A 27,969-nucleotide genomic window follows, 5' to 3' on the forward strand; every position below is an offset into this window, starting at 1 on the left:
GAAATGGATACCGTTCAAGCCTTATCTTATTTGATCTCTGAACCATTTAACCCCACTGATCCATTGTTTTCTTATTGCTCAGAGAACTTCTCTTGGTCTTATTTGTTACTTTTTTTCTCAATTCATTCCTCAAATAGGCATGTTCCTCAGAGTCTGCCTCGGTCCTCTTCTCTACCTGTTCTCCCTAGACTAGTCCTCCTGCCTCCTTGGCTTCAGCCCCAACCCAGTATGTGCCAGTGTCTCCTACACCTATAGTTCCCAGCTTCTCTTCTAAGCTTCTCTTTAAGCTCAAATTCTTACATTTAATCACTTCCTGAATCTCCCTTGAGGTCCCACAGATGCTGCAAACTCAACATGTAGAAAACCGGTCTCACGGAATTCCCTGACACGGGTGCCCCTCCTCCTTAACCCAGAAACAGGCGTGCCCCTCACGCTTGCCTTGCTCTTCCTCTCCACGAACGCCATCTCCTTAACATCTCTCTTGATTATCTCTTCCTCACCGTCTTCACTGATGGTGTTAGGTTCCGCTTTATTTTCTCTTGCCTAAACTACTGCGTTCGTCATGCGATGGCTGTGATTTCAGAGCTAGACTGTCTGTGTTAGGATCCCAGCAATGTCAGTGGTTGTAGACCTCAGGCAAGTTATTTCATCTCACGGGACTCAGTTTCATCATCTGTAAAATGGGGATAATGGGAGCACCCACTGCATAGAATTGTCATGTGGATTAAATGAGTCTATATTTATAAAGCAGTTACCATGGTGCTTGGCACTGTTGGTTGCTGCTGCTACTTCTACTACCAACACTACCAGACCACTATTTTCCTAAATGCTCTCTGTGTCAAGTCTTTCCTCCCTCAATCCATCCCCCACTCTCTACCAGAACCATCTTCCTAAAATGTGAATTTGAGGGAATTACCTGGTAGTCCAGCGCTTTCACTGTGGTGGGCCTGGGTTCGATCCCTGATTGGGGAAATAAGATCCCACAAGCCGCACGGTGTGGCCAAAAAAAAAAAGAAATGAATTTGATCACCCTCTTTCCCTCTTGCAATCCTTCAAAGACTCCCGTTGCCCTCAGACAGAGTCAAATTCCTGCTGTGGCACGTGGCGCCCCTGCATCTGACCCTGTGTGCTTCTCCAGCCTTATTTCAGGCCATGCCCTCTTGTATCCTTAACTCTGGCCACAGGGAACGACCTGCAGTTCCCCCTCAGAGCTGTTCTGGTTCCGCTTGGGCCTTGGCACTCATTTCCCTTTTCCTCATCCCCACCCTCTTGGGCCGGCCAGCTCTCTCTCCTGTCCAGTTCAGCCCAGTCATCACCTCCATGCACTGCCGCCGCCCTCTGTGCTCCTCTGCACCCCCCGGGCTTACCTCTACAATGGCACCAATTTCGGGGATTTACAATCATCAGTTTGGCTGCTTCCTCCTCCTTGATGTGAGGTTCTTGAAAGCAGGGATTTCATATATATAGATATAGATATAGATATAGATATGAAATTTTCGTCTCCGCAAACCAGACGCACACAGTGTTTGGCAAACCCTAGGTGCTTGATATCATTTTGTTGAGCACTGAATGAACTGACAAAGTGAGGAAACCAATGTACGTTAGTGCATCCGAGTGACATCTAATTTAAAGAAATAATTATGTCGCCCATATTTCCCAGGGCACCCCCAGCCTGTGAGCACAAATGAAGGCACATCAACAGCAATAACCCAGATTGCACTGTTTCAGACCCCGTGTGTTCATGCAGGGCTTACCCCCCCTGTAGAATACGCCCCAGGAATTTGGGAGAGTCTGTTGGAGGTGTCCCCCAGGGGCTCCTCTGGTACTGCTGGGCTAGACGTGTGCTCTGGACTCACCACTGGGGAACTGGTGCCCTTTCAGTGCCACGCTCTGGGATAGTCTATGGTGAGCCTTGTGGAACCTTCTGCCAGAGGGTCCCCAGAGCCTAATGAGCTTCCCAATATCTTTGTGGAGCTTCTGTGCTCTCCATTGGACCTGGTGGGGACTCCTTGGGGGGCAGTGTTGAGCTAGAGGCTGGTCTTCAGCATTGCCCTTCCATCCCTCCCAAACAGGGGGTGAAGGTCAAGCTCCCCCATTCCTGGCCCCTGATTTCCTCCTGAGTTCTTGTCCAGGAGCATCTTGCTACCTCGTAGAACATAGGCTTCAGCTACCTCCCCTCTCCCCCATCAGTTCCTCAGGTAAGTCTGAACTCCATGCTGGAGTTCCTACTAGAATATGATGTATTCTGCAGTAATAAGAACCTGCCCTAATAAAAGTGTCTGAGCAAGTCGAACCTCCAGAAAGGGACTGCTGTCCTCTAGGGCAGGGGTGATTCTATTGCCTTGATGGCTCCGGGAGCCCCAGCTCTGCCCCTTACTCCCTCCATCCCTGCCCCCCACCTCCTCACTGCCTTTGATAAGGAGAAGTTCTCACCAGCTCTCCAGGGCAGGAACTGCTGTTACAAAACTCTTCCTCTTGAGATGGTAATGGGATGCAACTTTGGGCGGCCTACCCCAAGGGGCGGTGCATGGGCTCTGGTCAGATTGACAGGGTTGCCCAACCTCTGCAGAGGCTTTGGCAGAGGCTTTGGCAGTCTGCGTGAGGCAGAGGGGACAGAGATAGCATGCATGCCTCTTGGGGACCACAAAGTCTGCCCTGGAGCCCAGCTAGGGCAGCTAATCGCCTTGTCATACAGTGGGGCCCACACTTCTTCTGGAACAGCGTTGTCAAAAGCACCACAACTGGGTGACCACTGAATGATCATAATTCATGTAAGACTTCTTGGGCAGTCAGGGGATATGATCTTGTACCATGGAGCTAAACGAGTCCTCATCAACTGTCTTTAATATTAAAGTCTACCTGAGTAAGCACTGCATAGAGAGTTGCCTAGATCAGCCCCTTCTTCTGGGTGCTCACAACTTGGGACCCATCAAGTCAGCATAGTGGTTGGAAGGGAAGGGCAGAGAGGCTCAAGCCTCCCCTCCTGCCCCCCAAACCAGACACCCTGGGGAGTAACTGGGACTCCCACACTCTCTTGGTGGGAAGGTACAACGTACAATCTCTTTGGGAAATAACTCAGCCATTTCTTTTTTTCTTTTTTGTGGTACGCGGGCCTCTCACTGTTGTGGCCTCTCCCGCTGCGGAGCACAGCCTCCGGAAGCGCAGGCTCAGAGGCCATGGCTCACGGGCCCAGCCGCTCCGCGGCATGTGGGATCTTCCCGGACCGGGGCACGAACCCGTGTCCCCTGCATCGGCAGGCGGACTCCCAACCGCTGCGCCATCAGGGAAGCCCTCAGCCATTTCTTAAAAGTTAAACATACACCTACCATACCACCTCGCCATTTCATTTCCTAGGCATTTACCCAAGAGGAATAAAGGTATATGTCTATACAAAGATTTGTACACAGGTGAAGATGGGAAACTTATTTGTAATAGCCTGGAATTAGAAACAACCCAAGTATCAACAACAGGTGAATGTGTAAATAAATTGGGATACATCCATGCAGTGGAATACTACTCAACAGTAAAAAGGAACTTGATATATGCTACAACACAGATGATAAAATAATTATGCCAAGTGAAAGAGGGCAGATAATAAGGAGTATATACTGTATGATTCCATTTATACAAAATTCTAGAAAATGCAAACTAGTCTCTAATGACAGAAAGCAAGTAAGTTGTTGCCAGGGGATGGGGAGAGGTGGGGGGAGGGAGAGATGACAAAGGGCACAAGGAAACGGGGCTGATGGGTGTCTATTATTTTGAATATGGTGATGGCTTCAGGGTGTATATTAAAGGCAAAACTCATCAGACTGTACTCATCAGGTTTATGTGAAGTGTATTATACATTAATAGTACCTAAAGAAAGCTGTTTAGAATGAAAGCAGACCTCCGAAGGAGACTACAGACAGGAAGCTCCCGTGTATCATGAAGGATGGGCTGGCTGAGAAGGGAGTGCAGAGGAGAAATGTCAGGGCCACCGGGCCTTATTCTTGGACAAGGACTTTGAGCCTGCAGGGACTTTAGAGAGGGTGGTGCCCACTCCCTCATGTTATGGAAAAAGTCTGACAGCTTTGCCAAAGTCACCCAGTGGGAGATGCAGGGTTAGAACCTCTTTCCTGACTGCCAGCCTGGCTCCTTCCATCCTCCACACCACGGTCTGTCCACTCAAGTGCTGTCCACGTTAGATGGCCAACTTCTAGAAAGCAGGACTGGTCAGACAAGAGGGCTGGGAAGGGCCGAGGGGACGGCCGATGAGGTGGGGTGGGTGGGTCTCAGTCAGAGGACTTGGGCTTCTCTCCTCTGGAAGCAGGGTGGGCAGTGGCACTCCTTCTTCTTAAAATCCACAGAGCAGGCATGGCAAACCAGGCCTCCGCAGAGCCTGGGAAGCAGAAGCGGAAGAGTGGGTATGTGTGGGTGCGTATGGGGGAGGGGGTCATGGGGTTCAAGCATCTTTGTGTCCACCTGTGTGTTTCCCATCTCCCAGCAGAATAGCCCTGGGTCTGTTTCAGGAGGCCTTCCCATTCCTAAAAGGGGTCCCAATGCCCCACCCCTCCAGGGTCCTCTAACTCCAAATGGTAGGTTCTCCTGACAGCCCACTGTCCTCTCTCTTGCTGTTTGTCCTGCCACTGTGTTTCCAGGGCAGGTACAGATTCCTCTGTACAGGAAATCTCTTCCCAGATGAGATTAGCTGATCGATTAATCAGTCTATTTGTGGAAGGGTTACCCAGTCCCATTTTCCAGATGCCATTCCTTGTCTGCCCCCTTTCCACTGTTCTTGTTCATGTCTCTGCAGTGTCGGGTAAAATGAGTAGCCAGCTTTAAGTGGCCTTTCATAAAGGCCTATTTCCTGTGTCCCTCCCTTCCCTGGAGTGGGCAGCGGGCTGTGGGCTGGTGGAAACTGGGTTGTCCCAGAGGAAGGATTCTGTACCCCCCCACCCATTACCTGCACAGGTACCGCCGAGACAGCCGACCAAAGATCTTGTTACAGACAACACAGCATCCAGGGGCCAAGGAAGAGAGATGCTGGACCTTCTGCCACAGGTTATCCTTCTCTCTGATGGGTGGGTGGAGGTGAACACACACACACACACACACACACACACACACAAGACAGAAATATGGAAATGCGCAGATGGAGAGATGGAGAGGGACAGAAAGAGATACACAGAAACAAAGAAGAGAGAGACAGAGAGGGAGTCACACAGAGATATACACATAAAGAGACCGAAAGAGATGAGAGACAGTGGAGCAGAAAGAGACACAGAAATGGAGAGGGAGACAAAGAGGGACGGAGAGACAGGCACTCAGAGAGAAAAAAGGAAGTCAGGGAGTTGGAGGAGACAGAGACACACAGAGAAGCAGACAGGGAGATCAATGTAGAGGGAGAGAGAAAGACACAGGGGAAAAGATGCAGAGACAGACAGGGACAGAGACACAGACAGAGAGGGAGACAAATATGGAGAAAGATGGAGACACCAAGAAAGAGACATAGTGATGGAGAAAGACATGTAACATATGTGGTTACATATATTTATGCTCCTGCAAAACTATCCTGTTGTTTTAAAGAATGTTTAAGAATATGGGTTGTTCAACATTTTTATCAAAATGACATACACACGTACGATTTAAAAATCGAACAGTATGGAAGGACTTATATCAAAAGGCAATAGATATACCTCCTTCCCATACTCAGTAGCAAACCACTTCCTACATGCTTTAGCTTTTTCTCCTTGATATTATTTCCATATTTAAGTAATATGCTCATATTCCTCCTCCGTGATTTATCAAGAAAGAACATCTTCCATAGAGCTCCTTGACATCACAAGGAGCACACCCTTAATTAACTTCCTAAGAAGGGCAGTGTGCGAGGTGAATTTTATGTAACCTGTCTATCTGAAAAAATGTCTTTCCTCTGTCACCTCCCCACTTGCTTCCTAGTTTGGCTGGATATAGAATTCTAGGGCAAAAGCCGGCTTTTCTCAGAACTTGAAAGCATTACACCATCAAGTCTTAACATTTGAGGATATGGGTTATTTATTACCATCCTCACTAACTCCTCCTCCTTCCTCCCAGTGCAGTTATATCCCCATTTTTGGTTCCTCTATTGGTTACTGTTGGAATTTTACAGAATATACTCACACATTTATTTCTCACTCATTCATTGACTATAGATAGCATCATACGACTGCCGTTCTGTACTACGATGGTGCCAGCATCCCTGCTCTTCAGCTTCCTCCTTCTCAACCTCCTAACTTATTTATTCCTGCAACATCCAATGTGGTACCCACTAGCCACACGTGGCTGTTTAGATGTATATTTAACTTTTTATTTTATTAATTTTTAAATTTAATGATTCTTTAAATTCTACAGTACTTTACAATTTTCAAAAGTTTCACACACATGATTTCATGTAATCCCATAATAACCCCCTTTAAAAAAAATCCCCTACCTCTATGTTGTCCCTTCCCCCTTTCCTTTCCTCACTGGTAACCACTAATTTGTTCTCTGTATCTGTTAGTCTGCTTCTTTTTGTTTAATTCACTAGTTTGTTGTATTTTTTAGATTCCACATATAAGTGATATCAGGTGTATATTTAACTTAATTAAAGTTAAATAAAGTTAAAACTTCAGTTGCACCAGCCATTGAGGTACTCAATCGCTACGTGGGACTAGTAGCTACCATATTGGACAGGGCAAAATCAGGACATCTCCATCTTCACAGAAATTCCTGTTGGATTCTGTTCTATACTTAATATTGTTTAGGTGGTAACATTTAGGTTTGTTCTATAATTATGATTGTTTTCTGTGCTTTGTCTTTAGGTTGATTCCAATACTGAAAAAAATCAATGAATAGTATTTACATTATCAGACAATATGTAAGCATACTGCATCAACTGAAGCTAAGATGTAACATTTCCCTTCTTGGAAATTTTCTGTTTTTCTAGGACTTTCTAATTGCCTTTCTTTGCTCTTTGCATGACTTGCCTTTAACATAGCCTAATCCCCCACGCCCCTAATTCTTCATCATATCAGATATTCTTCTAATGCTCTTCTCCCCTGAGACCTCCCTCCTGGGCCCTCAATACTTCTGCTATAACCTGAACTGACTGCTTCCTGGGCTTGCTGACCCCTTGTCATCTTGGGAATTCCCTTTTCTTCTCTCATGGGCTAGAGCTACTATTCCCTGAATTCTGCCTCTTCTCCATTCTTGGATTATTTCCTTGTTTTCTTGGAGCACATTCTTAATTAACTTCCTAAGAAAGGCTGTGTGGGAGGTGAATTTTATGTGACCTGTCTATCTGAAAAAATGTCTTTCCTCTATCACCTCCCCACTTACTCCCTAGTTTGGCTAGATACAGAATTCTAGGGCAAAAGCTAGTTTTTCTCAGAACTTGAAAGGATTACACCATTGAGTCTTAACATTTGTTGGGTTCTACTCCTTTTATAAGTGGACCTGTCTTTTAGGATATTCTCCTTATCTTTGTTTTACTGAAATTTCACAATGATGTATCTAGATGTAGTTTACCACCCACCCCTCTCCTTTATTGTGCTGGTCACTCAGTGAAATCTTTAAATCTGAAGATCTAGGTCCATCAGAGTTGGGAAAGTGTCTCATATTTCTATCTGATAATCACCTCCTTTTTATTCTTTTCTTTTTTGGAATTCCTGTCAGTTGGAGAAGATATTAGAACTCTTAGACTGATTCTCTATGTCTCTATTTCTCTCACGTCTTCATTTATCTGTGCTTTTATTCTACTTTCTGAGAAACTGTGTCATCTTTATCTTCTAATCCTAATGAATTAAAAATAATTTCAGTGATCATATTTTTGTCAAGAATGCTTCTCATCTTTTGATGGTCGCTTTTCACAGCATCATGGAAGATGGATCATTTTTGTTTGTTTGTTTATCTTTGTCACTCCCCTTTATTTTTTAGCCTCTCTTCAAATGTCTGGGGATCCTTGGTTGTCATTTCATGTTTAAGAAAGAGGCGATCGGGGGCTTCCCTGGTGGCGCAGTGGTTGAGAGTCCTCCTACCGATGCAGGGGACACAGGTTCGTGCCCCGGTCCGGGAAGATCCCACAGGACGCGGAGCGGCTGGGTCCGTGAGCCATGGCCGCTGAACCTGCACGTCTGGAGCCTGTGCTCCGCAACGGGAGAGGCCACAATGGTGAGAGGCTTGTGTACCGCGAAAGGAAAAAAAAAAAGAAAGAGGCAATAAAAGCTGCTAGAGCTCCAGGGAGTAGAAGGGGATGATTGGAGGGATTGGGTAGCGAGCTACCTGCCACTCCAGACTCTCAAATGCCAGAACGCTCTGCTCTTTTATTTGGGGCTTTCTTTAGAGAAAGACCTTTTAGTTATTTGCCTGGGTGATAGGCCCCTCACTGTTAGATGTTCTGCAGTGGAGGAGGCAGGCAGAAAGCACGGGTTGTACACTGCTCTTTCTAATGACTTTATCAGTTAATTTTCCTGATTTCTGCCCCTCATCTCACTTCTGCCATCTGTGTTCTTGGTGTCTCTGGGCCCTGAAGTTCTAACTTGGGCTAAATCCAGTATCCACTTTTCCATCTGTTTTCTGGCTTCTGGAAATTAGCTGAAATCTCTCATTTGTGGTTGGCTCCTTCACCTTTCTCTCTGTTTATGTTTTACTCTTTTACAATCATTTTAGTGAGATCTCAGGATGGAGACTGGATAACGTGTGGTCAGTCTACCATCTTGACACAGAAGTCAACCTTCATGCTCCATCTTTTTTTTTTTGCTTAAGGCCATATCTTCCACAACGCTTCTGGGAGGAACATTGTGTTATGTGGTTTGGGGCCTTGTGATGAATTTCTTTAGCACTAGGAAAAACATTTGTCCCTCCGGATGAACTGGTATTGCTCCTTTGAATGGACAGTGAAACTTTCTGTGTTTCCCTTTTCCATCCTGCTATCAAGATGTTCAGAGCTAAGTTCTAACCCTAAAACTTCAGGAGTATATATTTTTCATCTTTCATTAAATCTTCTGTTTTTCTTTAACTATATATGTGTGTGTGTGTGTGTGTGTGTGTTTGTGTGTGTGTGTGTGTGTGTGTCTGTATGTGTGTACGCGTGCACATATACACAATATATATGTCTTATTGTTAGCTACCTTAAATTCTTTTGTGAGATAAATAGCTAATTTTTTATTAGCTTCCTCCCGGTTGACAGCTCCTTAAATTTAAATTAAATTTAAATTAAATTCCTTAAATTCTTTCTTCTTTCCAGGCTGATCTCTCCCTTTTCTCATCTTTAATCACTTGGATTTTGTGCAAGAGGATTTAGTCCTAGATGATCCCTCAGTAACCTTCCGATTCTAATGGAACCTGAGTTCAATGGTCTCCTACTTCCTGAAGGAGGTGAATTATCTCCTCACTAGACTGAAGGGTAGAAAGCAGGTTTTACACATTTTATCCGTCCTGCAGTGAGCTTAGTGGTTTAGGATTAATCCTGGTGAGCTCATCCTCTGGAACCCAGGACAGCTGACCCAAGATGGGCCACAGGCCCAGTCGTCTGAGGAAGTCCAGTAGGCAGGCAGGTAGGTGTAGGACATGCGATTACTTCTCGGTTAACCTATGGGCTCCTTTCCCTTCTCCTAACCTTGGTTGGTGTGTGTGTATGTGGGGGTTGGAGGGTAGCTTGCCTTAGAGGCAGAGGACTCTATGCAACTTATATGCTGTGTGTCCTTGGTGGCCAAGCCAGCCTTTCTGGCCCTCGGTTTTCTCATCTATAACATGGGAATAGGGACTTCCCTGGTGGTGCAGTGGTTAAGAATCCGCCTGCCAATGCAGGGAACACGGGTTCGAGCCCTGGTCCAGGAAGATCCCACACGCCGCAGAGCAACTAAGCCCGTGCGTCACAACTGTTGAAGCCCGCGTGCCACAACTACTGAAGCCCGAGTGCCTAGAGCTCATGCTCTGCAACAAGAGAAGCCACCTGAATGAGAAGCCTGTGCACCACGACGAAGGGTAGCCCCCGCTCGCCGCAAATAGAGGAAGCCCGCACTCAGCAACGAAGACCCAATGCGGCCAAAAATAAATAAGTAAATAAAAGAAAAGAAACGACATGAAGGAAACTTAAATGCATATTCCTAAGTGAAAGAAGCCAATGTGATGCTGCGGAGCAACTAAGCCCGTGCGCCACAACCACTGAGCCTGCGCTCTGGAGCCCGCGAACCACAACTATTGAGCCCACGTGCTGCAACTATTGAAGCCTGTGTGCCTAGGGCCCGTGCTCTACAACAAGAGAAGCCACAGCAATGAGAAGCCCGTGCACTGCAACGAAGAGTAGCCCCTGCTCGTCACAAGTAAAGAAAGCCCGTGTGCAGCAACGAAGACCCAATGCAGCCAAAAATAAATAAATTTATAAAAAAAAAACAACAAAGAAGGGAATAACAGCAGGGGATGGCTGAAAGCAGAAAATGAGTTAGTACATACAAAAGGTCCAGAGCTGCTGTACCACGCCCCCCGTCCCCAGTGTCCCACCCTTACTGAATCAGCTCCAGCACCCGCCTCTTCATGGCCCGGACCAGGTCCCGCTGCCCGCCAAGCTCCTCCTCATACATGGCACCCTTCCTTTCAGCCTCCTGTTGCTTGTGCTCCAGCTCCGCCTGCAGCCGGGCCCTCTCTTCCTGACACCTGGGCGCAGAAGGAAGACTGAGTTGTGAAGGGAAAAGCGCAGCATGTGTGTCTGAGCTGGGCTGGGCCTCTGCCTGACAGGGAGCCCCACCGGGGAAGCTGGTGATGCCCCCTGCAGCTGAAGTGAGCACACACACACGCACACCACACACCATACATTCACAACACAGCACACACACACCACACCCAGCACACATTCACAACCCATACAGGCACACACACCACACTAGACACCACGCACGCACACCACACATACGACACAGCACACACACACTACACACACCACAACATATACCACATACCACACACATACCACACACACATCATAACACACATCACACACATGTACATAACACATACCCACCCACCCCCTCCACACACACACCACAGTGAACCAGGCACTGTGTGGCCTGACACCTATAGATTGTCTCTTCATCAACTGTTCAGAGCAGTGAAAACAGGGCCTCGCCTTGCATGTTCCGTTAGAGGGCAAAGCCAACATTTTCATTTGTTTTCCTTCTTTTTCTTTTTTTTTTTTAAACATTTCCACTTTAAAATGTAATTTCTGGAAGGCATGTTCACAGTCCTGGCAGCTCTCTGGGGGGAAGTGGGTGTCTGGGAACCCAGGCCAGACGGGCTGTGCCTGCCGAAAACATTTGTGGTGTTTGGGGAAAAGGAGTAAGTGGTGTACGATTTGAAGTGACTTTTTGGCTTTAAAATATTTTGAAAAATTTCATTACATTGTCTTTTCAATTTAAAAAAGTCATCGTAAACATATGGCTTTCTCAAACTTCCGTTTCAGTTTGGGCTTGGAAACTCTTCAGCTCTATTCTTGCCTCTTGCTTTTGTCTTTAGTGGCTTCCTAGAAGGTTCCAAGAAATGTAATGGACTGGAAATAAAAAGGTCCCAACCCCAGGTCCCAGGCTCTTACTCCGTGGCTCGGATGGGCGGGTGTTGCGACGGCGGTGCCCATCCTGTGATCTCTGGATGCTCTCTCTCTCTCTCTCTTTCTTGCGCTTGCGCGCGCGGGTGTATGTGTGTGTGTGTGTGTTTGTGTGTGTGTACCCGTGCCCCTGGCTGAGTGTGTTTGAGGGGAAGAGGCTTGACAAGGAATTGAGTTATAATTTAAAAAATTCAGCCATGTAGTATGCTGCAGGGAGGAAAGCTGAGTGGGCCATGACATCAAACCGACACGGCTAGCCACCAAAATTCCCAAAAGGCCAGTTCCCGCAGCCTTAGGGAGAAGTGACTTTTAACGAACATTCTAGTCTTCAGCCTCTTCCTTTCTTAGTATTAGGATTTCATTTTCCTAAGCTAGTTTACTTGCCCAGTGATCCCAGGGTCTCTGGTGTGGCCAGGCCCTAATGTGGCCACTGAGGTTAGTGTGTTTCTTTGTGATAGACCAGTAAGATAATTGTGTGACAGTGACAAAGGAGGGGCCAAGATGCAGAGTTGAGGGGATGCTCAGGAGGTCTTCTTAGACAAGGTGACATTTAAGCAGATCTGAAAGACGAGGAGGTAGCCGTGTAAAGCCAGCCAAGGGCACATGCAAAGTTCTGCAAGTTGGCAAGAACATGGCTTGTTTGAGGAAATGAAAGAAGGGGTAGTGACACTGTAGTTCCGTGAATGGCAGGGCTGGGGAGGCGCGAGGCAAGGTGGGAGGTAGGCAGGGTCCTTCAGGGGCCCCAGAAGGAGCGGAGTTTGATCACAGGGCAAAGGAAGCCACTGAAGCATTTTAAGTATTTAAAGTATTTATGGGGGTGACAGACACTCCTAGGGCAGGAGAGGACATGGAAGGAATTAAAGTCTACTGAGTACCTACTAGGTGCCCGGCACTGAGCTTAGTGCTTTATAGCCTTGTTTCATTGAATTTTCACAAATTTATGGGACAGGTGATATGATCATCATTTCACAGGAAAGAAAACAGAGCTTCAGAGAGGGAGTAACACTTGCCCAGGGTCACACAGCTTGATAAGTGAGGGGAGCAAAAATCTGAATGCAGGCCTGTCCAGCTCTAATCTCTTCTTGCCTCCCCACACCTGCATCCACGCAGGGCCCTGATCACCAGTGGTTTGTGGCACCAGGGCTGAGTGGGTAGCAGGTAGGAGAGAGGGGTGGATACTTATGGTCCTGTGGCATGCCTCCAGGGAGCTCAATGCTGCCACCCAAGGTGGGGGGAAGATTTGATGTTTGCCTAATTCCCCATCTGAGGACCTTCCACTTGTACCTGTCCTAATCTCTTTTGCTTTGAGGTCTAACCCAGAGGGCAGAGGAAACCCATTTGCTTGGAAAGATGGTCTCACAGATCATGTGAACTGGAAGAGGTCCAACCATCTCCTTTTGCAAATCAGGGACCTCAGGCCGAAGAGGGAAGGTCAGTGTCCTGGCGCCCCACAGCCAGACAGCTGGGGAGTGGGTAGCAGAAGCCCAAGTGTATTTTTATAGCCCCCAGCTGGTCTGCTCTGGGGCCTGCTGTGTCTCACCTTTGTGTCTTGCCTGGGGCTCTGCACCCCTGCACACCTTAAGTCTATTCTCCACACCACAGCCAGAGCAGTCCTTCAGAAACCCAAGTCAGACTACGAGAGCCCTCTGCTTCTCCACCACGTGGGAGCCTCTGCTCCAGCCACAGGCCTGCTTGTCCCCAAGCTCATGTCTCCTGGGCCTTTGCATCTGCCGGTCCCCGCTGCACTCCTCTCGAGATACCTGCATGGTTCAGCTCTTCCTGTGGTTGGGATTTCTGTTCAAATGTCATCTCCTCAGACAGGGCTTCCCTGACTCCAATTCTAGATGATTCTCCTGTCCCTCTCTCTCTCTCTAGTCCCCACAGGGCCCATGACCACCTGACAGCGTATTTCCATTTGTTGATCTATTGTCTGTCTCCCTACATCTCCCTAGGTGTGTGAGCGCAGACACTGCCTGTTCTGTTCCCTTCTGTCCCCCCACGTGGCCATAGCAGAGGCACAGTAAATACTGTTCATTAACCGCCTGGGCCCCCGTGTCCTTCTCTTCGCTGGTGGTGAGATGCCGTCACCAGCTCGAAGCCCACGGCCACTTTCCCAGGGGTGAGGGGTTTGTCTAAGTTCCCTGGATCCCAGGAGGCAGGGGACGCGTTCTTGTCCAGGCCTCAGGGGCTTCTGTAACTTACCACCGCATTCCGATGAGTCTCTCGTGGGTCCCCCGGCCCAGCCTCTCTCCCCAGCTCCACACTCAGCCGCCCACCCAAGGATCCACTTAGAGTCTAACAGGGGTCTTGAACTTAGCAGGCTCCTAACCCAATGCCTGAGCCTTCCCTGCCAACCTGCTCTGCCACACAGGGACTCTAGTTCTCCAGCCGGTCAGGCCGAAGACTGGGAGTCATTCTTGACTTCCTTCTTTCTCTCACACCCCACAGCCATCCCTCGGGAAGCCCGACCTCACATTGGATCCAGGATCCAGCGGCTCCTTCACGCCTCCAGTGCATCCCAGCTCCCCTTCGTCATCAGTCTCCTCGCTTCCACCCCTGCTAGCCTACAGACCAGCTCCACGGAGCAGCAGGCCTGAGTCCTTGAAGCACATGTCAGCCCAGAATAGGCACATCCACACAGACAGAAAGCAGATTGGCAGTTGCCTAGGGCTGGAGGGCTGGGGAGAGATGGGCAGTGACTGCTAATGAGTACAGGGTTTCTCTTTGGGGTGATAAAAATATTCTAAAATTGATGGTGGTGATGGACGCACAACTTTGTGAATACACTAAAAACCACTGAATTGTTTTTTCAAAGCAGAGAAACATATTTTTAACACGCAGACAGTCACATCATGTCCCTCCTCTGCTCAGGACTCTCAGTGGTTCAAAGTCAAGTCAAAGCCAGGGTCCTTTTGATGACCTGCTAGGGTCTCCTGTTACCCACCTGACCTTTTCCTACAGCCCTCCCCTCCTTCACTCCACTGGGGCCACAGTGGCGTCCTTGATGCCATGCCCATTCCCACTGCAGAGCCTTTGCCCTTGCTGTTCCCCCTGCCTGGAACATTCCTTGACCACATAGCCAAAGGCTCAGACCTCAGCTCCTTCAGGTCTTGACTCAAATGTCACCTTTCCAGGGAGGCCCCCTTGGCCATGCCACCTCATCTAAAAGGTCACCCCTGACACTTCCCATTCCCCTTCCCTGCTTTATTTTTTTCTTCTTAGAACTTATCCCAATCTGCATGCTATGCATTTTACTTGCTTGTATTTGTCATCTGCCTCCCCCACTGGCATGTAAGCTCCAAAAGGGCAGGCATTTTATCTGTTTTGTCTATGAGAGTATTTTCAGCACATAGAACAGGTCTAGCTCCGAGTGTCTGTGGAATGACTGAATGATGGACGGGATGATGGGGGCAGGGCAGGGGTCTGTGAAACAAGGGCTCCCCCAGCCTCAGGGAGCAGCCTGGGGCTGGGCAGTCTCCCTGGAGCCTCCTGGCTTCTCCCTCCAGCCTGCTTTGATTCCCAGAGATGGCCTTGAGTGGGCAAGGCCCCTGCACTCACTTAGGGCCTGAATCATGGGATTCTTTGCTGACCAAACCACAGGACTCAGCTGAGAGTCTGGTGGGAGGAGTCCCCGGGGGCCTTTTGGGGTTGGTTCCTGGGCCCCCGGGCCTCTCGCAGCATATTAAGCAGCCAGTAGACAGCTCTGTGATTCAGTCTTAATCACAGCTATGCAGGCTCCCCTGGGGGTCAGGGCAGGTGTCAGTCAAGTGGGAGAGACCAGGCAGGCGGGCAGACTGAGGCACGTGGAGACCAAGGGAGAGACACACAGAGAGACTGAGTCAGACCAAGGAAGATCTTTGCATGGTGTCATAATTTCTTTAAAAATAAATTATGGCAAAGAAACTGAGACACTGAGAGACTGAGGGGGAACGCAGAGACAAAACATGCACTTTGGACCCTTGAGGTGAAGGTGATGTTGGGAGGATGAAGATGCCAGATGCTGCGAGAGGCTGAGGGGAGAGACAGGAGACTGACACACCGGCACTGGGGACACTGGCTGATGGGGCAGCTTTTAGGCCCACTGGTTCTGGAGACAGTTGTAGGGTCTGGATCTCAGCTCCTCTACTAACTAGCTGATGTGGGGTGAGTTAGGCGGGTCTTTGAGCCTTAGCCGCCTCATCTATAAAGTGGGGGTCCTTGGAGGACCGATCTCCTGAGATTGTTACCGGGAAGCACCTGGAACAGTGCCAGGGACATAGTAAGTGCTCAGTGATGATAGTTATGATTACTGTAACCAAGAGGGTGAAAGAGCGACCGTACAATAGGGAACAGGAAAATAAGAGGCAAAGAGGGAGACTGAGAGAGATAGTGGGGCAGGAGTGTGGTGGGAGAGGGAGGCTGTGTGGACGGAAAAGAGAGAGGGGAGCCCAGAAGAGGCAACAGAAGGGCGCAAAGGTGAGTGTGGGAGGGAAGGGAGGGATGGGACGCATAGACCTCTCCTGGGGCTACTGAGGGAGGCCAGCGAGGGAGGGGGCTGGCAAAGGGGAGGGGAGGGGAGGGGGGCAGGAGCACCCTAAGGGTGGGAACAATTTCCTGTATGTACAGCATGCCAAAGCTCTGCCCGCACAGGGCCTGGTGCAACGCTTGCTGGCATGACCGTGAATGTGAGCCTCCTGCCCCCCTGGCCTCCTGGCTCCCATGCCCCGTGGCACTGGTGGTTGCCTAGGTTACCTGTTGAGCTGTTCCTGCAGTGCCTTCAGCTCCCCTTCCTGCTCCTTCAGCAGCTGTTCCTGGTGCTGGGCCTGCTCCTTGGTTTTCTGGAGCCCATGTCTGAGACTCTGAGGGCAGGGAGAGGGTAAAAGGAGGGGAAACGGAAGCTGAAGGAGGAGGACAGAGACCCCAGCCCGGGGCCTGACCTGACAAACACCCCCGTGAGACCCCAGGCCATGTGAAACAGCCCTTGGGTGGAGAGCAGGACTGGGGACAGCGCTGGGAGCTGTGGTGCTTGGCTCTGCCCCTGGGTGAGCCTGGAGCCACCATTTCTTCCTTCGCTAAAGGATGGAAGTTACAGACCTCAAGGATCTGGAAGACTCAGGCGAGGGAGGATGCCAAAGGAAGGCTTGAAAACAATTTGGGTGACCTTGAAGGGAAACATCTACAGGAGCAATTAGGTAGGGCCTGCAATAGCAGAGCCTAGATACTGGGAAGAAACCTGCCAATAATGAGGGCTATGGAACTTGAGAACAAGCAACTGCCCTGAAGAACTGTTGGGAAGGGATTACAAACTCAGATGCCTACAGGGGCTGGGCAGGATGAACAAAGTGGGCCTGGTGTGAGGCAATAGGGAGAGGTGGGTATTGTAGTAAACTGAAGAATGCGTGTTCTTCATGTGATGAACTGGAGAACTTCCAAAAGGCATCCTCAGATCATAATGATCCTGTGTGGCCCAATGCAAATTGGTCTGTGGGCTAGAATGGCCCTGGGCCATCCTTGAAGACACCCACCTGTGGGCTAGGTTAGAGATGGGGAGCAGAGACAGGTACAGAGCTCAACTGCTCTCACCTTGACCACATCCTGCAAGGCCATCTCTGCTTGTTCCTCTCTCCTGGTTGCACTGGTCACTCCTATTTGCTCTTGGGGCTTCTCTGTGGTGGAGCCTTCCTTTGTTTCCAGGCCCTGAAGGACCCAGAACTCCCTGGGGCTGCTGGGCACTTTCCCGCCCTGACGGCTCCCTGACATTGCATCCCTTATCATCTCTTTGGGGCTGGAGGCCAGCAGCCTATGGGTATGACTCCTCTCTGCTTCCCCTTCATAAGTCCCATCTATTGTTCTCTGGCCCTCTGCACTCAGCAAAACCCCCCTGCCCTCAGTATCTGTCCCTATCACCTCCTTCAGAGTCCCTTTGGCCCCCTTGCCCTGTCCCTGGATGCTAGGTGTTGAGTTCTCCAGGCACATCCCCGTCCTTGGAGCTCCTTTCTCCTGGTTTTGCTGAAGCTCCTCCCCCTCTAGTTCCCACATGCTCTGGGGAGGCCCAAGCCTCCTGGGATCTTCTTTCTTCTTTTCCAAAAAGAGGGGCTGATGCTTGTGTTGCTGGGACCTGGGGAGTCCAGCCAACCTGTCTTCCCTGGGTGCATCTCGCAGGGAACTGGCTTGCCTGGTATGTGGCTCCTCTGGGTGGCCTCCTGTGGGGTCTCCATATGTGGGTGAGATCTGCAGAGAAGCCGCAAACCCGTCATCCCTCTCAGCACCAATTCACCAACCTGGTGCCTGGGAGAGGCCACAGCCCTAATCCAGTGGGTTTGCTAGATATATGGATTTCTGGTCCTCCCACTGGAAATACTGATTCAGCAGATCTGGGGGAGGGCCCAGGAATCTGAATGTTGAAAAACACCCCAGGTGACCTGAGGCCCAGACTTTGATCTGAGCAGAGCGCTTCTCAACGCCCTTTCCTTCCTCACCTCTTGCTGGAATCCTTCTCCCTCCTTTACCTCCATCTTCTGCATCGATCTGATTTCCCCTTAGTTCTTCCCACCACTCTCCTCTGATCTTCCCCCCTGAACGTGACTTCTCTGTGTCTCCATTTTCTGGTCTGTAAAATGGGAATAATAATACTTCCTTATAGGGCTGTGGTGAAAGCTTAAATAGACCGACAGCCCCTAAAAGTCACCTCTGTCAAGAAGCCTCCTCTGTTCCCCCACGTTCCTGGGCGTGTCTGGTCACTACACTTAACTTGTGTTGCGGTGTGTTCCTTTAGGGTCTGTCTCCCCAGCAGACCTGGAACTCCTTTAGGTCAGAGACTGAGTCACAGTATCTGCACCTGGGGCCTGGAAGCTGGCGGGGGTGCAAAGCAAGCTTGTGGAAAGATGATAACCACAGGCTACCGCTTACTGGCCACGGAGCAGGAGCCTTGCTCTGTGCGGCACCTGGCCTGTCTCAGTGCGACCTCACGATCCCCCCGTGAGGCAGGACAAGTTATGCGCCCAAGGACCCTGGTTAGTAAGGCATGGAGCTGGGATATCAACCAGGCAATCTGGCTCTTCAATCGCTCCCTGAATTGAACTGGGATGTTTGCAAATTGTCCGGCAGAGGTTGTCTCCCTGGGCTGTTTCCTGGAAGCTTCTGGTCGCCCTCCCCAGCTTTCCTTCCTCCCAGGGGCCCCAGTGGCGCCTGCAGGTGCTGCCAGCGGTTCCCTGCTCTCCCTGACATCCTCACCACCTTACGAATATGAGCCTTGGCTTCTGTGGCTCCCTAGCCCCAGGTCCACATGTTGGCCTCTCCCTCTCTGTCCAGCTGGGTCAGGGCTCAGTTACTTCTCAACCTGGGGGTCCCAACAGAGATAGAGAAGAGGCAACTAGGCTGAAGGTTGGGAAGAGGCACCTCCTTAGGGGAATCTTTGATCTTTCTGGGTCTTCTTCCCGGGGTCCAGTTGGAATTGGAGCAGCGGGACCTGAAAGTGAAAGAAGCGGGGGGACCCTGGACCTCTCTCCAGCAGTGGTCTTGGTCCTCAGATGCAGGATACCCCATCTTTCCAACCACCCATTCATCCCACCACCCATCCCACTTTCCTGCCCTTCCACCCTCATGCATGCATCCTTCTCTCCATCCACCCACGCATCCTACCCTCCATCCATCCTTCCATTCCATTTCAACATCTCAACATCCATTCATCCTTCTAACTATCTACCCCAACCACCCAACAACTCTTTAATGAGTGTGTTCTCTGTGCAGCACCATGGGACATCCTAAGATGGCACTGGGAAAACAGAAGGCTAGGGAGGTGGAGAATCGGGAGTCAGGGAGTAAGAAGAGAGGGAGGAAAAGATGGGGCTGGGGGTTGAGGGCTTGGGGTTAGTTTTGGGGGGTGGTAGTAATGGGAGCAGGCATTGAAAAGAAGCTTCCCTCCACGCTGCCCCCACTCACTCTGAGAACATGGGCCAGGCTCCATCCAAGTCTGGCCGTTGCAGGTCCAAGTCGAAGGTCACCTCGTTGAGAGCATAGAGGGAGTCCAGGATGTCTTCCTGGAGTTCAGGGCACAGCAGAGGGCTCCGGGGGCCATACCACTCCCTGTGTTAAGAGGGAGCAGCACCCTTGGCCTTTGGCTCTGGTGCTATTGCCACCCCCAACCTCAGAGAATCTACCTCCACTGCACACCACAGTGGGATGGTTCCCCAGACAGGGTGGTCCTTGGGGACCAGGAGGCCGAGCATCATGGTGCTACCAGGACTGGGGCTCTAACCTTCCCTTAGCCCTTTCTTCCTTGGCTTTCCCTTTATGACCCTTATTTTAGTCATCTTTTTTTTTTTTTTTTTTTTTTTGTGGTACGCAGGCCTCTCACTGCTGTGGCCTCTCCCGTTGCGGAGCACAGGCTCCGGATGCGCAGGCTCAGTGGCCATGGCTCACGGGCCCAGCCGCTCTGCGGCATGTGGGATCCTCCTGGACCTGGGTACGAACCCGTGTCCCCTGCATCGGCAGGCGGACTCTCAACCACTGCGCCACCAGGGAAGCCCTATTTTAGTCATCTTTGATATCAAACCACCCTTCTAGGGGTAAAGAGGAATCTTCCCGAAGGAGGGCCACGGGCTCGGATGGTATCAGTAGCCCCACCTGGTTAGCTCTGGGTTCAGGAGGCAGAGCTGCAGGGACTCGGCCAGCTGTCCACGGGCGAGACAGAAGCGGATGAAGGCTCGGCCTTTTCCCAGCGGGGTCTTCAACTGCACAGCACACAGGGGAAAAGTGGGGGGATGGTGGTATTAGGACAGAGGGAACGCAGCCAGCACAGAGGGAGAAAAGCTAGAATGAGTGGTGCATGAGAAAGGGTGTCCTGGGACTTGAGGCTGTGGGAGGAAAGGGGGTGACCGGAGGGGTGTGAGGGCAGGGCTAACGACAGGTGAGGACCAGGTGAGGGGGGCTATGGTCAGTGGAGCTGGGATGGGTGAGAAAGGAGCCTCAGGCAGGCCGGTGTCCCCTCCAGCCACCGAGCCATCCTCGTCAAGGACCTGGGGGCAGGACCCCATCATATCGAGGCCAGCTCCCCTGCCACCTGGCCCTGGATACCTTGTCCTGTGAGTGGACAAAGTGGACTGGCTCCATGTCGCCCCGCTGCCGCCACAGGGCTGTGCAGAGGAAGTCCCAGTAATCCTTCCGAGGCCTCAGGAAGCTCTTCTGCTCTTTCTGGTCAAACTGGGAGCAAGATGAGGGAAAGGAAAGTGTGGAAATGTTCCCTCCCAGAACAGTCTGCGTTCCAGCACGCTGAGCAGTATAGCGGAAAGGGCTCATGCAGACAGGCCCACTTCAGGTCCTGGTCTGCCCCTGCTGGCTGTGTAACCGGGAGCAAGCTGCTTGACCTCTCTGAGCTTTCAGTGTTCTCATTCATTCATTCATTCCAGAAATACTTATTGAGCACTTACTATGTGCTGGGCCCTGTTTTAAGCCCTGGGGATACAACAATGAACAAACGGAATAAGCAAAACATATAGTATGTTAGATTGCGCTGACTGATAAGGAGAAAAATAAAGCGGGAAAGGGAGTGGAAAGCGCACGGTGTGTGCATGCATGTGTGAGATGTGTGTGCGGTGTGTGAGTGTGCGGTGTGTATGTGTGGTGTGTGTGTTAAAAAATGTAGATTAAGGTGTCTAGAGAAAGCCTCACTGAGGAGGCTCTGTTCAAGTCCAGATCTGAAGGAAACGAGAAAGGGTTCCATCCAAATTTCTGGGTGAAGAGCTTTCCAGGCAGAGGGAATAGCAAGTGCAAAGGCCCTGAGGTAGGTGCTTTTCTGCTTTAGGAAGATCAAGGAGGCCAGTGTGACTGTAGTGCAGCACATGAGGGGCAGACTGGCAGGAGACCACACAGGCACACAACATATACCACACACACACACACACACACACACACACCCCTCACACACATGCACACTCACACCACACATGTACATGCACATTGTCAGAGAAGTAGGAAGAGTATGTGTGTGTGGGGGGGGGATGGGCTGGTCATCAAGCACCTCAGTGGGTTAGAAGGAAAATTAAACAAGATGGGCATGTAAAGGGCTTAGCTGGGCACATAATACGTGCTCAATAAAAGCTAGTGATAGTGATGACTGGGGCTCTAACCAGAAGCGAGGAAGGCCAGCCCGAGGACACCTGTGCCTCTGAAACTTTTGTCTTTAGACAGCCCCACCTGACCCAGCCCCCCCTAACCCTGCCCCAGCCTTGTCCCACCTCACGTCCCAGGCTACAGTGACAGCCTCCAAGGGTGAGGTTAGATGTCAGGAAGGGTTTGCCGATTGACAGAGATGAGGTAGTGCGTGGTAATGAAGAGAGGCAGTGGCTCTTCCCTCAGGATCTGGGAAAGCCCATTCGGTTATTGGTTACTGGGACCTGGAGAGATGGGAGAGTGGGGGGGAGGGGAGGGCCCTACCTGCAGCACTTGCTCCAGGCAGCCACAGAGTCTGTGCAGTTCAGCACTGGTGTCTGTCACCGGCTGCTGCCCACCCCCATAGCCCTGGAGGATGGCAGAGATGACAGCTGTGGGGAGGATGGTGGACATCAGACCTCAGACGGTGAGGGCTCTGAAGGAAAGGCTCTCAAGACCCCTCACCTCTCCCCCAATTCGGCCCCAGAAACTCTCTCAGCACACACTCACCCTTCAGGTCACTGGTCATCTTGAAGACAGCCCCTTCTTCTGCCATGAGTATTTGAAAAGGACGTGATTCCTTGTGGGTCTAGAGGCCAAGAACGAGCTTCTGGCTTCAGCTGCCCAGCTCTCTCCTTATACAAAGGAGGAATCACAGCCAAGAGAAACAATGTGACGTCTCTAGGGTCACACAGCGAGTTCACTGGTAGGAGAAGACCCAGCTCTTTCTTGTAAGGCAGGGCGGGAGGATGATGGTGTGGTCCCCACCTATGGAGCCATTCCTGGGTGCCAGGCCCTGTGTCCTGTGCCTGACATCCTTGTATTATTCAGTCCCCATAATAACCCTGGGAGGTTATTGACTCCATTTTATAACAAGAAAGGGGGGCTTAGAGAGGGTAAGTGTTTTTTCCAATGTCACAAAGTTCTAAGTGGTGAAGCTAGAATTGGAACTCAGGTCCCTGTGCCTGCAGGGCTCATGCTCTCAACCCCGACTGGCTGTGAGCAACCCTGCTAGTGCTCATGTGTGTAAGCCATGTGGACGCTGGGCTGAGGGGCTGTCACTCCCTCCCCCACAAGGGCAGTCATCAGCCCTGGGACACACATTCATCCTTTCCTGGGCCCCAGCTGCATGGAAAATGCGTGTTTCCTGAGGAAAAGGAGGCAGAAGCAAGGCAAAGCCCCAGAGTCGGGCCTGAGCCAGAATGCTGGGGGTGTGTAGGGAACCGGGTTTTAATCCCACTGCTCTCTCCCCAGTGAATCTCAGCCTGTTCCCCCCACAGCGGGTCCCAGGGCTCAGAGAGGAATACTGTGGCCCCGGAGGGCCCGTGGGCTTGTTCTGAGAGCCGGAAGTAAAGACAGGCATGGAGTGGGAGACCCAGGTGTCCTGCCTCCCATGCTGTGGTGGCTGGAATTTGGAAGTGAGTGGGAGTGAAGGAGCGCTAGGACACAGAGGAGGGGAAGGGAGAAGGAAAGGAAGGTAAACGAGGGAGGGTGGGTGGGGAATGGCATTCAGGGAGCACAGTGCTGGGAGTCAAGAGACCTGGTTCTCCATCCTGGCCCTGCTGCTGGCTCACTGTGTGACCTGGGGCACATCCTTCGCCTTTCTCGGGCCTGGATTTCCCCATCTGTAGACCAAGGGGTTGGACTGAGGGTCTCTGCCGCTCCTTTTAGCTCAGATGATCTATGAACTCCACAGACACCTAGATGGACCTCCTCCCCTTCTTCACCTCTACCCAGGATTCCTCTGCCCTTGCTCCTGGCCGCCCCCAGACCCAGGGGTCTCCTTGCTACTCACCTGGGAAGGCCTGGCTGGTTGGGGCATGGAAAGCAGAGCACTACTCTGCACAGCCTTTTCCAGAGTTTGCTGCCAGGGAAGTGACTCACGCCCAGCCCAGCAGGCTGGAGGAGGGGGAAATCTTGCTCAGAGCAGAAGTGGAACACTGTGGGGCAGAAGTGGCAGAGGCAGGCTGGAGGGCACCGGGGCAGAATGGTGAGACGGGGGATGGTTCCTCTTAGGCATACCTGGGGTGGGTTCACTTGTTGGCCAAACACAGACTGGGACCCAGACTCACCGAGGAGGTAGTGGCAATTGTGGCTCTGCGAGTTCTCTCCCCTTCTCATCGCGGTCACTTGCTCTTGTCTTTCTTCCTTATCGCCACCAGGTGGCACAAAGAGGCTATGAGGCTGCCCCACCTTTACTGTCACTTGGTTGGAGTGCGGTGCAGGTGTGGAGGGGAGGACAAGGGTCCCACCTCATGTCTCCCTCCTCCGCCCCATCTCTTCTGAGGGGTCCCGGTGAGTGCTGATCACCAGTGCCATCCCCCCAGTTCTGGGGCTCACCGCTGAAAGTGAAAGCACTGGTGAGATGCTCTGTCCAGGAAGGGGCCCGGTGGCTTGCCCAGGCGGACTGTGGCCCTCCCACCCTGGCTGTGCTTTGTCTCCTTGAGGCTGGGGTCTTTCCACTGTTGGTTCCCAGGGGCTAGTATTAGGGGCAGAGAACAGAGGAGCAGGCATCTGCGAGGACTACCCGTTTCACAACCCCCCAGGAACCGCATGTAAACACTGGAGCACGCGGTACCCAAGCCTGGCTCTGTCCTACCGCGGGGACTGCCTGCCCGTCTGTCTCTCCTTCTCTGGGACTTGGTCTCCCGCGTGCAGAGGCTGCGTCCCCCCTCTCTGTGCCCCGTGTCCCCGTCTCTCCCTCATTATCTCTCTTTATCTGCTTCCTGCCTCTCCCGTCGCGTCCGCTGGCGCTCTCTCTCTCTCTCTGCCGGTCCGCCGCCTCGGTCGGTCCCGAGACCCCGCGCCGCCCCTCCCCGCGCCACCGCGCCCCTCCTCACTGGCTGCGTCCGGGCGTCCGCGCCCGTGTCACCGCCCCTTGGCGGGCTCCGTGCTCCCCCGCTTCCTGGAGCTGCGGGCCAAGGAGGCTCCGGGAGGGGACGGGCTGGGGGTGTCGCCGTCCCCCTCCCGACGTCGCAGGCTCCCTAGGCCGAGCGGACGCCAGGGCGAGGGGCTGGCTGGCGCCCCGGCCGGATGGGTTGCACCGTGAGCTTGGTGTGCTGCGAGGCGCTGGAGCCCGGGCCTCCCTGCAGCCCCCAGCCCCCGCGGAGCCCCCCGGCCCCCGCGCCGCCCAAGTGCCGGGAGCCCCGGGGCTCGGGCCGCGCAGAGAGCAGGCGGCTACTGCTTCAGGTAGGGCGCCGCGCGGGGTGGGTGGCGGGCAGAGCCCGGCTCACCTGAGAGGTAAAGAGCCCCGCTGGGAAAGCACCGCACAGCGGTCGGGGGGCTCTGGAGCCAAGACCAGGTGAAGTGGCAGCGAGTTAGGCCGAGGTCTCACCTGGCTGTCTTGTGTCCTTGGGAGAAGGGTGATGTAGGACCTGACTCTTAAAAGCACAAATAGTTCAGGTGAGGTTTTAGGAGCCACCCAGGAGGGGCAGGGCTGGGCTTGCTGGGAAAGGCACTGAAAAGAGTGAATTTCCCCCGACCTGGTCCAGGAGTTGACTGTGTGTCCCACAGGTAGCTGGGGCTATTGCTTCTGACCAGGGCTCTGTAGCCAGGAGGGAGGGGACCTTCTGAGTCAAGGAGGGCCCCGTTAGGGCCAGGACTGACCTGAAGCTGGTGGGGGAGCTAGACCCTCACCGCTACATTCTCTGTTCTGCGTAAGTCTTGGAGCCTTGCGAGTGGAAAGCTGATGCAAAGGGGTGGGAATAAGCCAGTGCGAGGAGGCAGGTGTTTGTTCCGGAGGAGGCACCTGTCTGTGAACCAGCACACCTGGTTTGCGTGTGGGCATTGGATTTCTCCAAGGAGGAGGAGTGGGGGGGATATTTGGGGTTACCAGGGACTAGGCAACACTGCTCTAGGCTCCCTGCGTAATCCCAACCTACCTTTCTGTTTGGGGGCTGTGAAGGCTGCAGCCTCCTAAGATTTGTTTGCTGTGTGGGGTTTGGATTATGCTGGAGTCTTACCTCCCTCCCCCTGGGGCTCACAGGGTTTGGGCAACTCAAAATGTATGGTGTGGCCACAGCCCCTTGCCCTTATCCCTGTGGCAGCCAGTGAAACCAAGTATGTGCGTGCACGTGTGCGTGGGTGTGCACACGCGTGTGTGTGTGCGCGCGTGCACCAAAGTGACCCCCTCCACCCCACTTGACTGGGTGTCCCTCCAGGTCATAGATTTGGCACATTCGTGGTTGTACTCCACAGTGCCAGGCATAGGGCTACACTTATGAAGCGAACTCTGTCCTTCCCAAGCTCTAGCTCCGGTCCTCACCACGATGACCGACCACGGTGAGGGACAGGCTTGGTGGGGTGTAGTTGTTGACTGATCCTCACAGTGGCTGGTGGCCCAGAGATGATCCTGTTGGAGGTTTGAGCTTAGCTTTGGGCCCTGGGGGAAGGGTGAGGCCCTGGGTGTGTCAGCTGGGCATCCCAGACTACCGCCTCTTGGTCCCGGCAAAGGGACAGAGAGTGAAGGTGACGTGGCGGAGCTCTCGGACTTTAGGGCCGTCCCCAGGGGTCATCAGGACTCCTCACCTGCCTCAGAGCCTCATGAACCCTCCTCTGACCTTGAAAGGTTTCAGGGGGAGGTGAGTTCACAGTCTCCCTCCCTTATCTGTTCCTATCTCAGACCCTTCCTGACTTTGCTCTCTGTTGGGGGATCTCTGGACTCCCCATCTCCCTACCTTCTCCGCGCTGCATGCGGCCAGCAGTGGGGTGGGTGCCAGGGGGGCCAGCTGAGGGTGGGCAGGGACAGGGACACGCAGGCAGGGCTGAGATGGAGGAAAGAGCCAGGGGCACTGGAGGTGGGAGATCAAGGAGCGGGGAGAAGGTGGAGGCGGGCCCGGTGCCTGCGTGGGCTTGTGACGGCCACGGGGACGGGCATGGGGACGAGTGTCTGTCTGCATTCGGATGAGCTGTTTTCTGAGCAGCCTCTTGAGAGACCCTGGCGCTTACGCATGACTCAGCCCGCCTTTAGCTGCAGGATGAAGCTCTGTCTCGGTCCCAGCTCCTGCCCGCGTCTCCTCTGGCTACCGCTCCAGCAGGGGACGCTGTTGGTGGTGCTTCCTCCTATCGCCAGGGCCCCGTTCACACCGCACCTCTCAGGAGACTTCAGGCACCCTGAAAAGGGCAGTCAGGCTGCCTATCACCTCACCACAGGAGGTGTTTTACCATGTTCTTGTGGTGGATAAACATCTCTCGGGCTCTCAGCCTCCCTCAGGAGTTAGGGCTTAGAAGCTACTCAAGCATCTGGGCTCCCAGCCAGGGCCACTCCTACTGACAGTCCTGCCCCTGAAACGCCACCATTCCTGCCACAGACCCTTCCATCCCCCATTCCGTAGGCCAGACTTCTCTCCTTGGGCCACAGCCTGTGCTCACATCACCTGTCTCCACCCGCAGCCTCACCCCTCCTCTCTCCCCTCTGGCAAGCCCCCTTCCTACCAGGCCGTCCTGTCCTCTTGCCCCTGCACGCTGTCCCCACTCATCCCCCTAAGCAGCCTGTCCTCTTCTCAGACCACAGTGCCCTCCTCGCTCTGGTGGCCTCTCTGTCCCCCCAGACCTCATTGCCCGCACCTCTCTCCTCCCCTGGCTGGAATCTGTGGCCTGTTCCTCCTCTTGGCTTTGAGGAAGATTGCCCGCCTTGGCTCCCATGACTCTGAGCCTCAGTTCTGGATTACTGGAGCCTGGAGGTAGAGGCCTTGCACGCTTCAGGTGGCCTCTTCAGGGTCCCATGACTGCCCTACACCCCGAGCCCTCGCTTGGTCCCACATAGCAGCCTGCCAGCCTCAGGAGAAGGGAAGGTGGGGCTTGGCATCCGTCCTGAGCATTCCCGCCAAGCCTCCTCTGACCTGGGCGCCAAGGGGCCTGGAGGGCATCTCCAGGTGCCAGCCTCGCCTCCGTGCTCTCTGCTGCATCCCAAGACAGGTGGGTGCTTGTCGGAAGGTGGTGGGTGCAGAGTGAGGAGAGACTCTGGGCTCCCTCTGCCTCCTGTCTCTGAAAGCCAACTCCTGGGGTCAGTTCATCCGGCTTCTCAATAGCCCAGAGCCCTACTGAGTTTTAGGAGATCCCCAGGGGTAAAGGTCCTGCAGCCTCCCCTGCATTCCTGTCATGGGGTCCTACATCTATAATGGAAGTTCTGGGGTCTAATCTAACTCCCTGTACTCTGGGTTGAACTACTTCCTCTTTCTCTTTCTCTAGTTATATATAGTCATAGACCCCAGAGCTAAAGGACCTTGGTGAGTGGTTCTGAACCT

General features: G+C 52.5%; 1 protein-coding gene and 1 long non-coding RNA gene across 4 annotated transcripts; both read right to left on the bottom strand.

The window, feature by feature from the left end:
- Positions 1-944: 944 nt before the first annotated feature.
- LOC138842760 (uncharacterized) lies at positions 945-2,486 on the bottom strand. The gene is made up of 3 exons (XR_011377594.1): positions 2,434-2,486; positions 1,368-1,574; positions 945-960 (listed from the first exon to the last, which is right to left on the bottom strand). It is a non-coding gene; the product is annotated as an uncharacterized lncRNA (long non-coding RNA).
- A 964-nt stretch (positions 2,487-3,450) lies between these two features.
- Positions 3,451-24,482, bottom strand: RUFY4 (RUN and FYVE domain containing 4). Of its 3 annotated transcripts, none has more exons than XM_060301451.1 (13): positions 23,797-24,482; positions 23,520-23,664; positions 22,235-22,359; positions 22,010-22,116; positions 20,651-20,776; positions 20,201-20,307; positions 19,517-19,660; positions 18,974-19,043; positions 17,159-17,806; positions 16,328-16,434; positions 10,507-10,653; positions 4,946-5,056; positions 3,451-4,381 (listed from the first exon to the last, which is right to left on the bottom strand). In XM_060301451.1, the coding sequence occupies exons 3-13, from the start codon at positions 22,278-22,280 to the stop codon at positions 4,279-4,281; spliced, it is 1,716 nt and encodes a 571-aa protein (XP_060157434.1). In that variant the 5' UTR covers positions 22,281-22,359; positions 23,520-23,664; positions 23,797-24,482; the 3' UTR covers positions 3,451-4,278. The 3 variants fall into 3 exon arrangements, with proteins under 3 accessions (XP_060157434.1, XP_060157435.1, XP_060157436.1); XM_060301452.1 differs by having other exon boundaries at positions 23,520-23,691; XM_060301453.1 differs by lacking the exon at positions 23,520-23,664.
- Positions 24,483-27,969: the final 3,487 nt, after the last annotated feature.

Source organism: Globicephala melas, chromosome 7 (genome assembly GCF_963455315.2).
Source record: "Globicephala melas chromosome 7, mGloMel1.2, whole genome shotgun sequence".
In the NCBI taxonomy this organism is placed as follows: Eukaryota; Metazoa; Chordata; class Mammalia; order Artiodactyla; family Delphinidae; genus Globicephala; species Globicephala melas.

Excerpts from the sequence above, each read along its gene's own strand:
- RUFY4 (XM_060301453.1), bottom strand. The coding sequence starts at position 22,280 with ATGGCAGAAGAAGGGGCTGTCTTCAAGATGACCAGTGACCTGAAGG. Across the intron at positions 16,435-17,158 it reads CCTTGCAGGATGTGGTCAAG|AGTCTCAGACATGGGCTCCA; the intron begins GTGAGAGCAGTT and ends CCCTGCCCTCAG. Across the intron at positions 10,654-16,327 it reads CTGCAGGAACAGCTCAACAG|GTGTCAGGAAGAGAGGGCCC; the intron begins GTAACCTAGGCA and ends TTCTGCGCCCAG.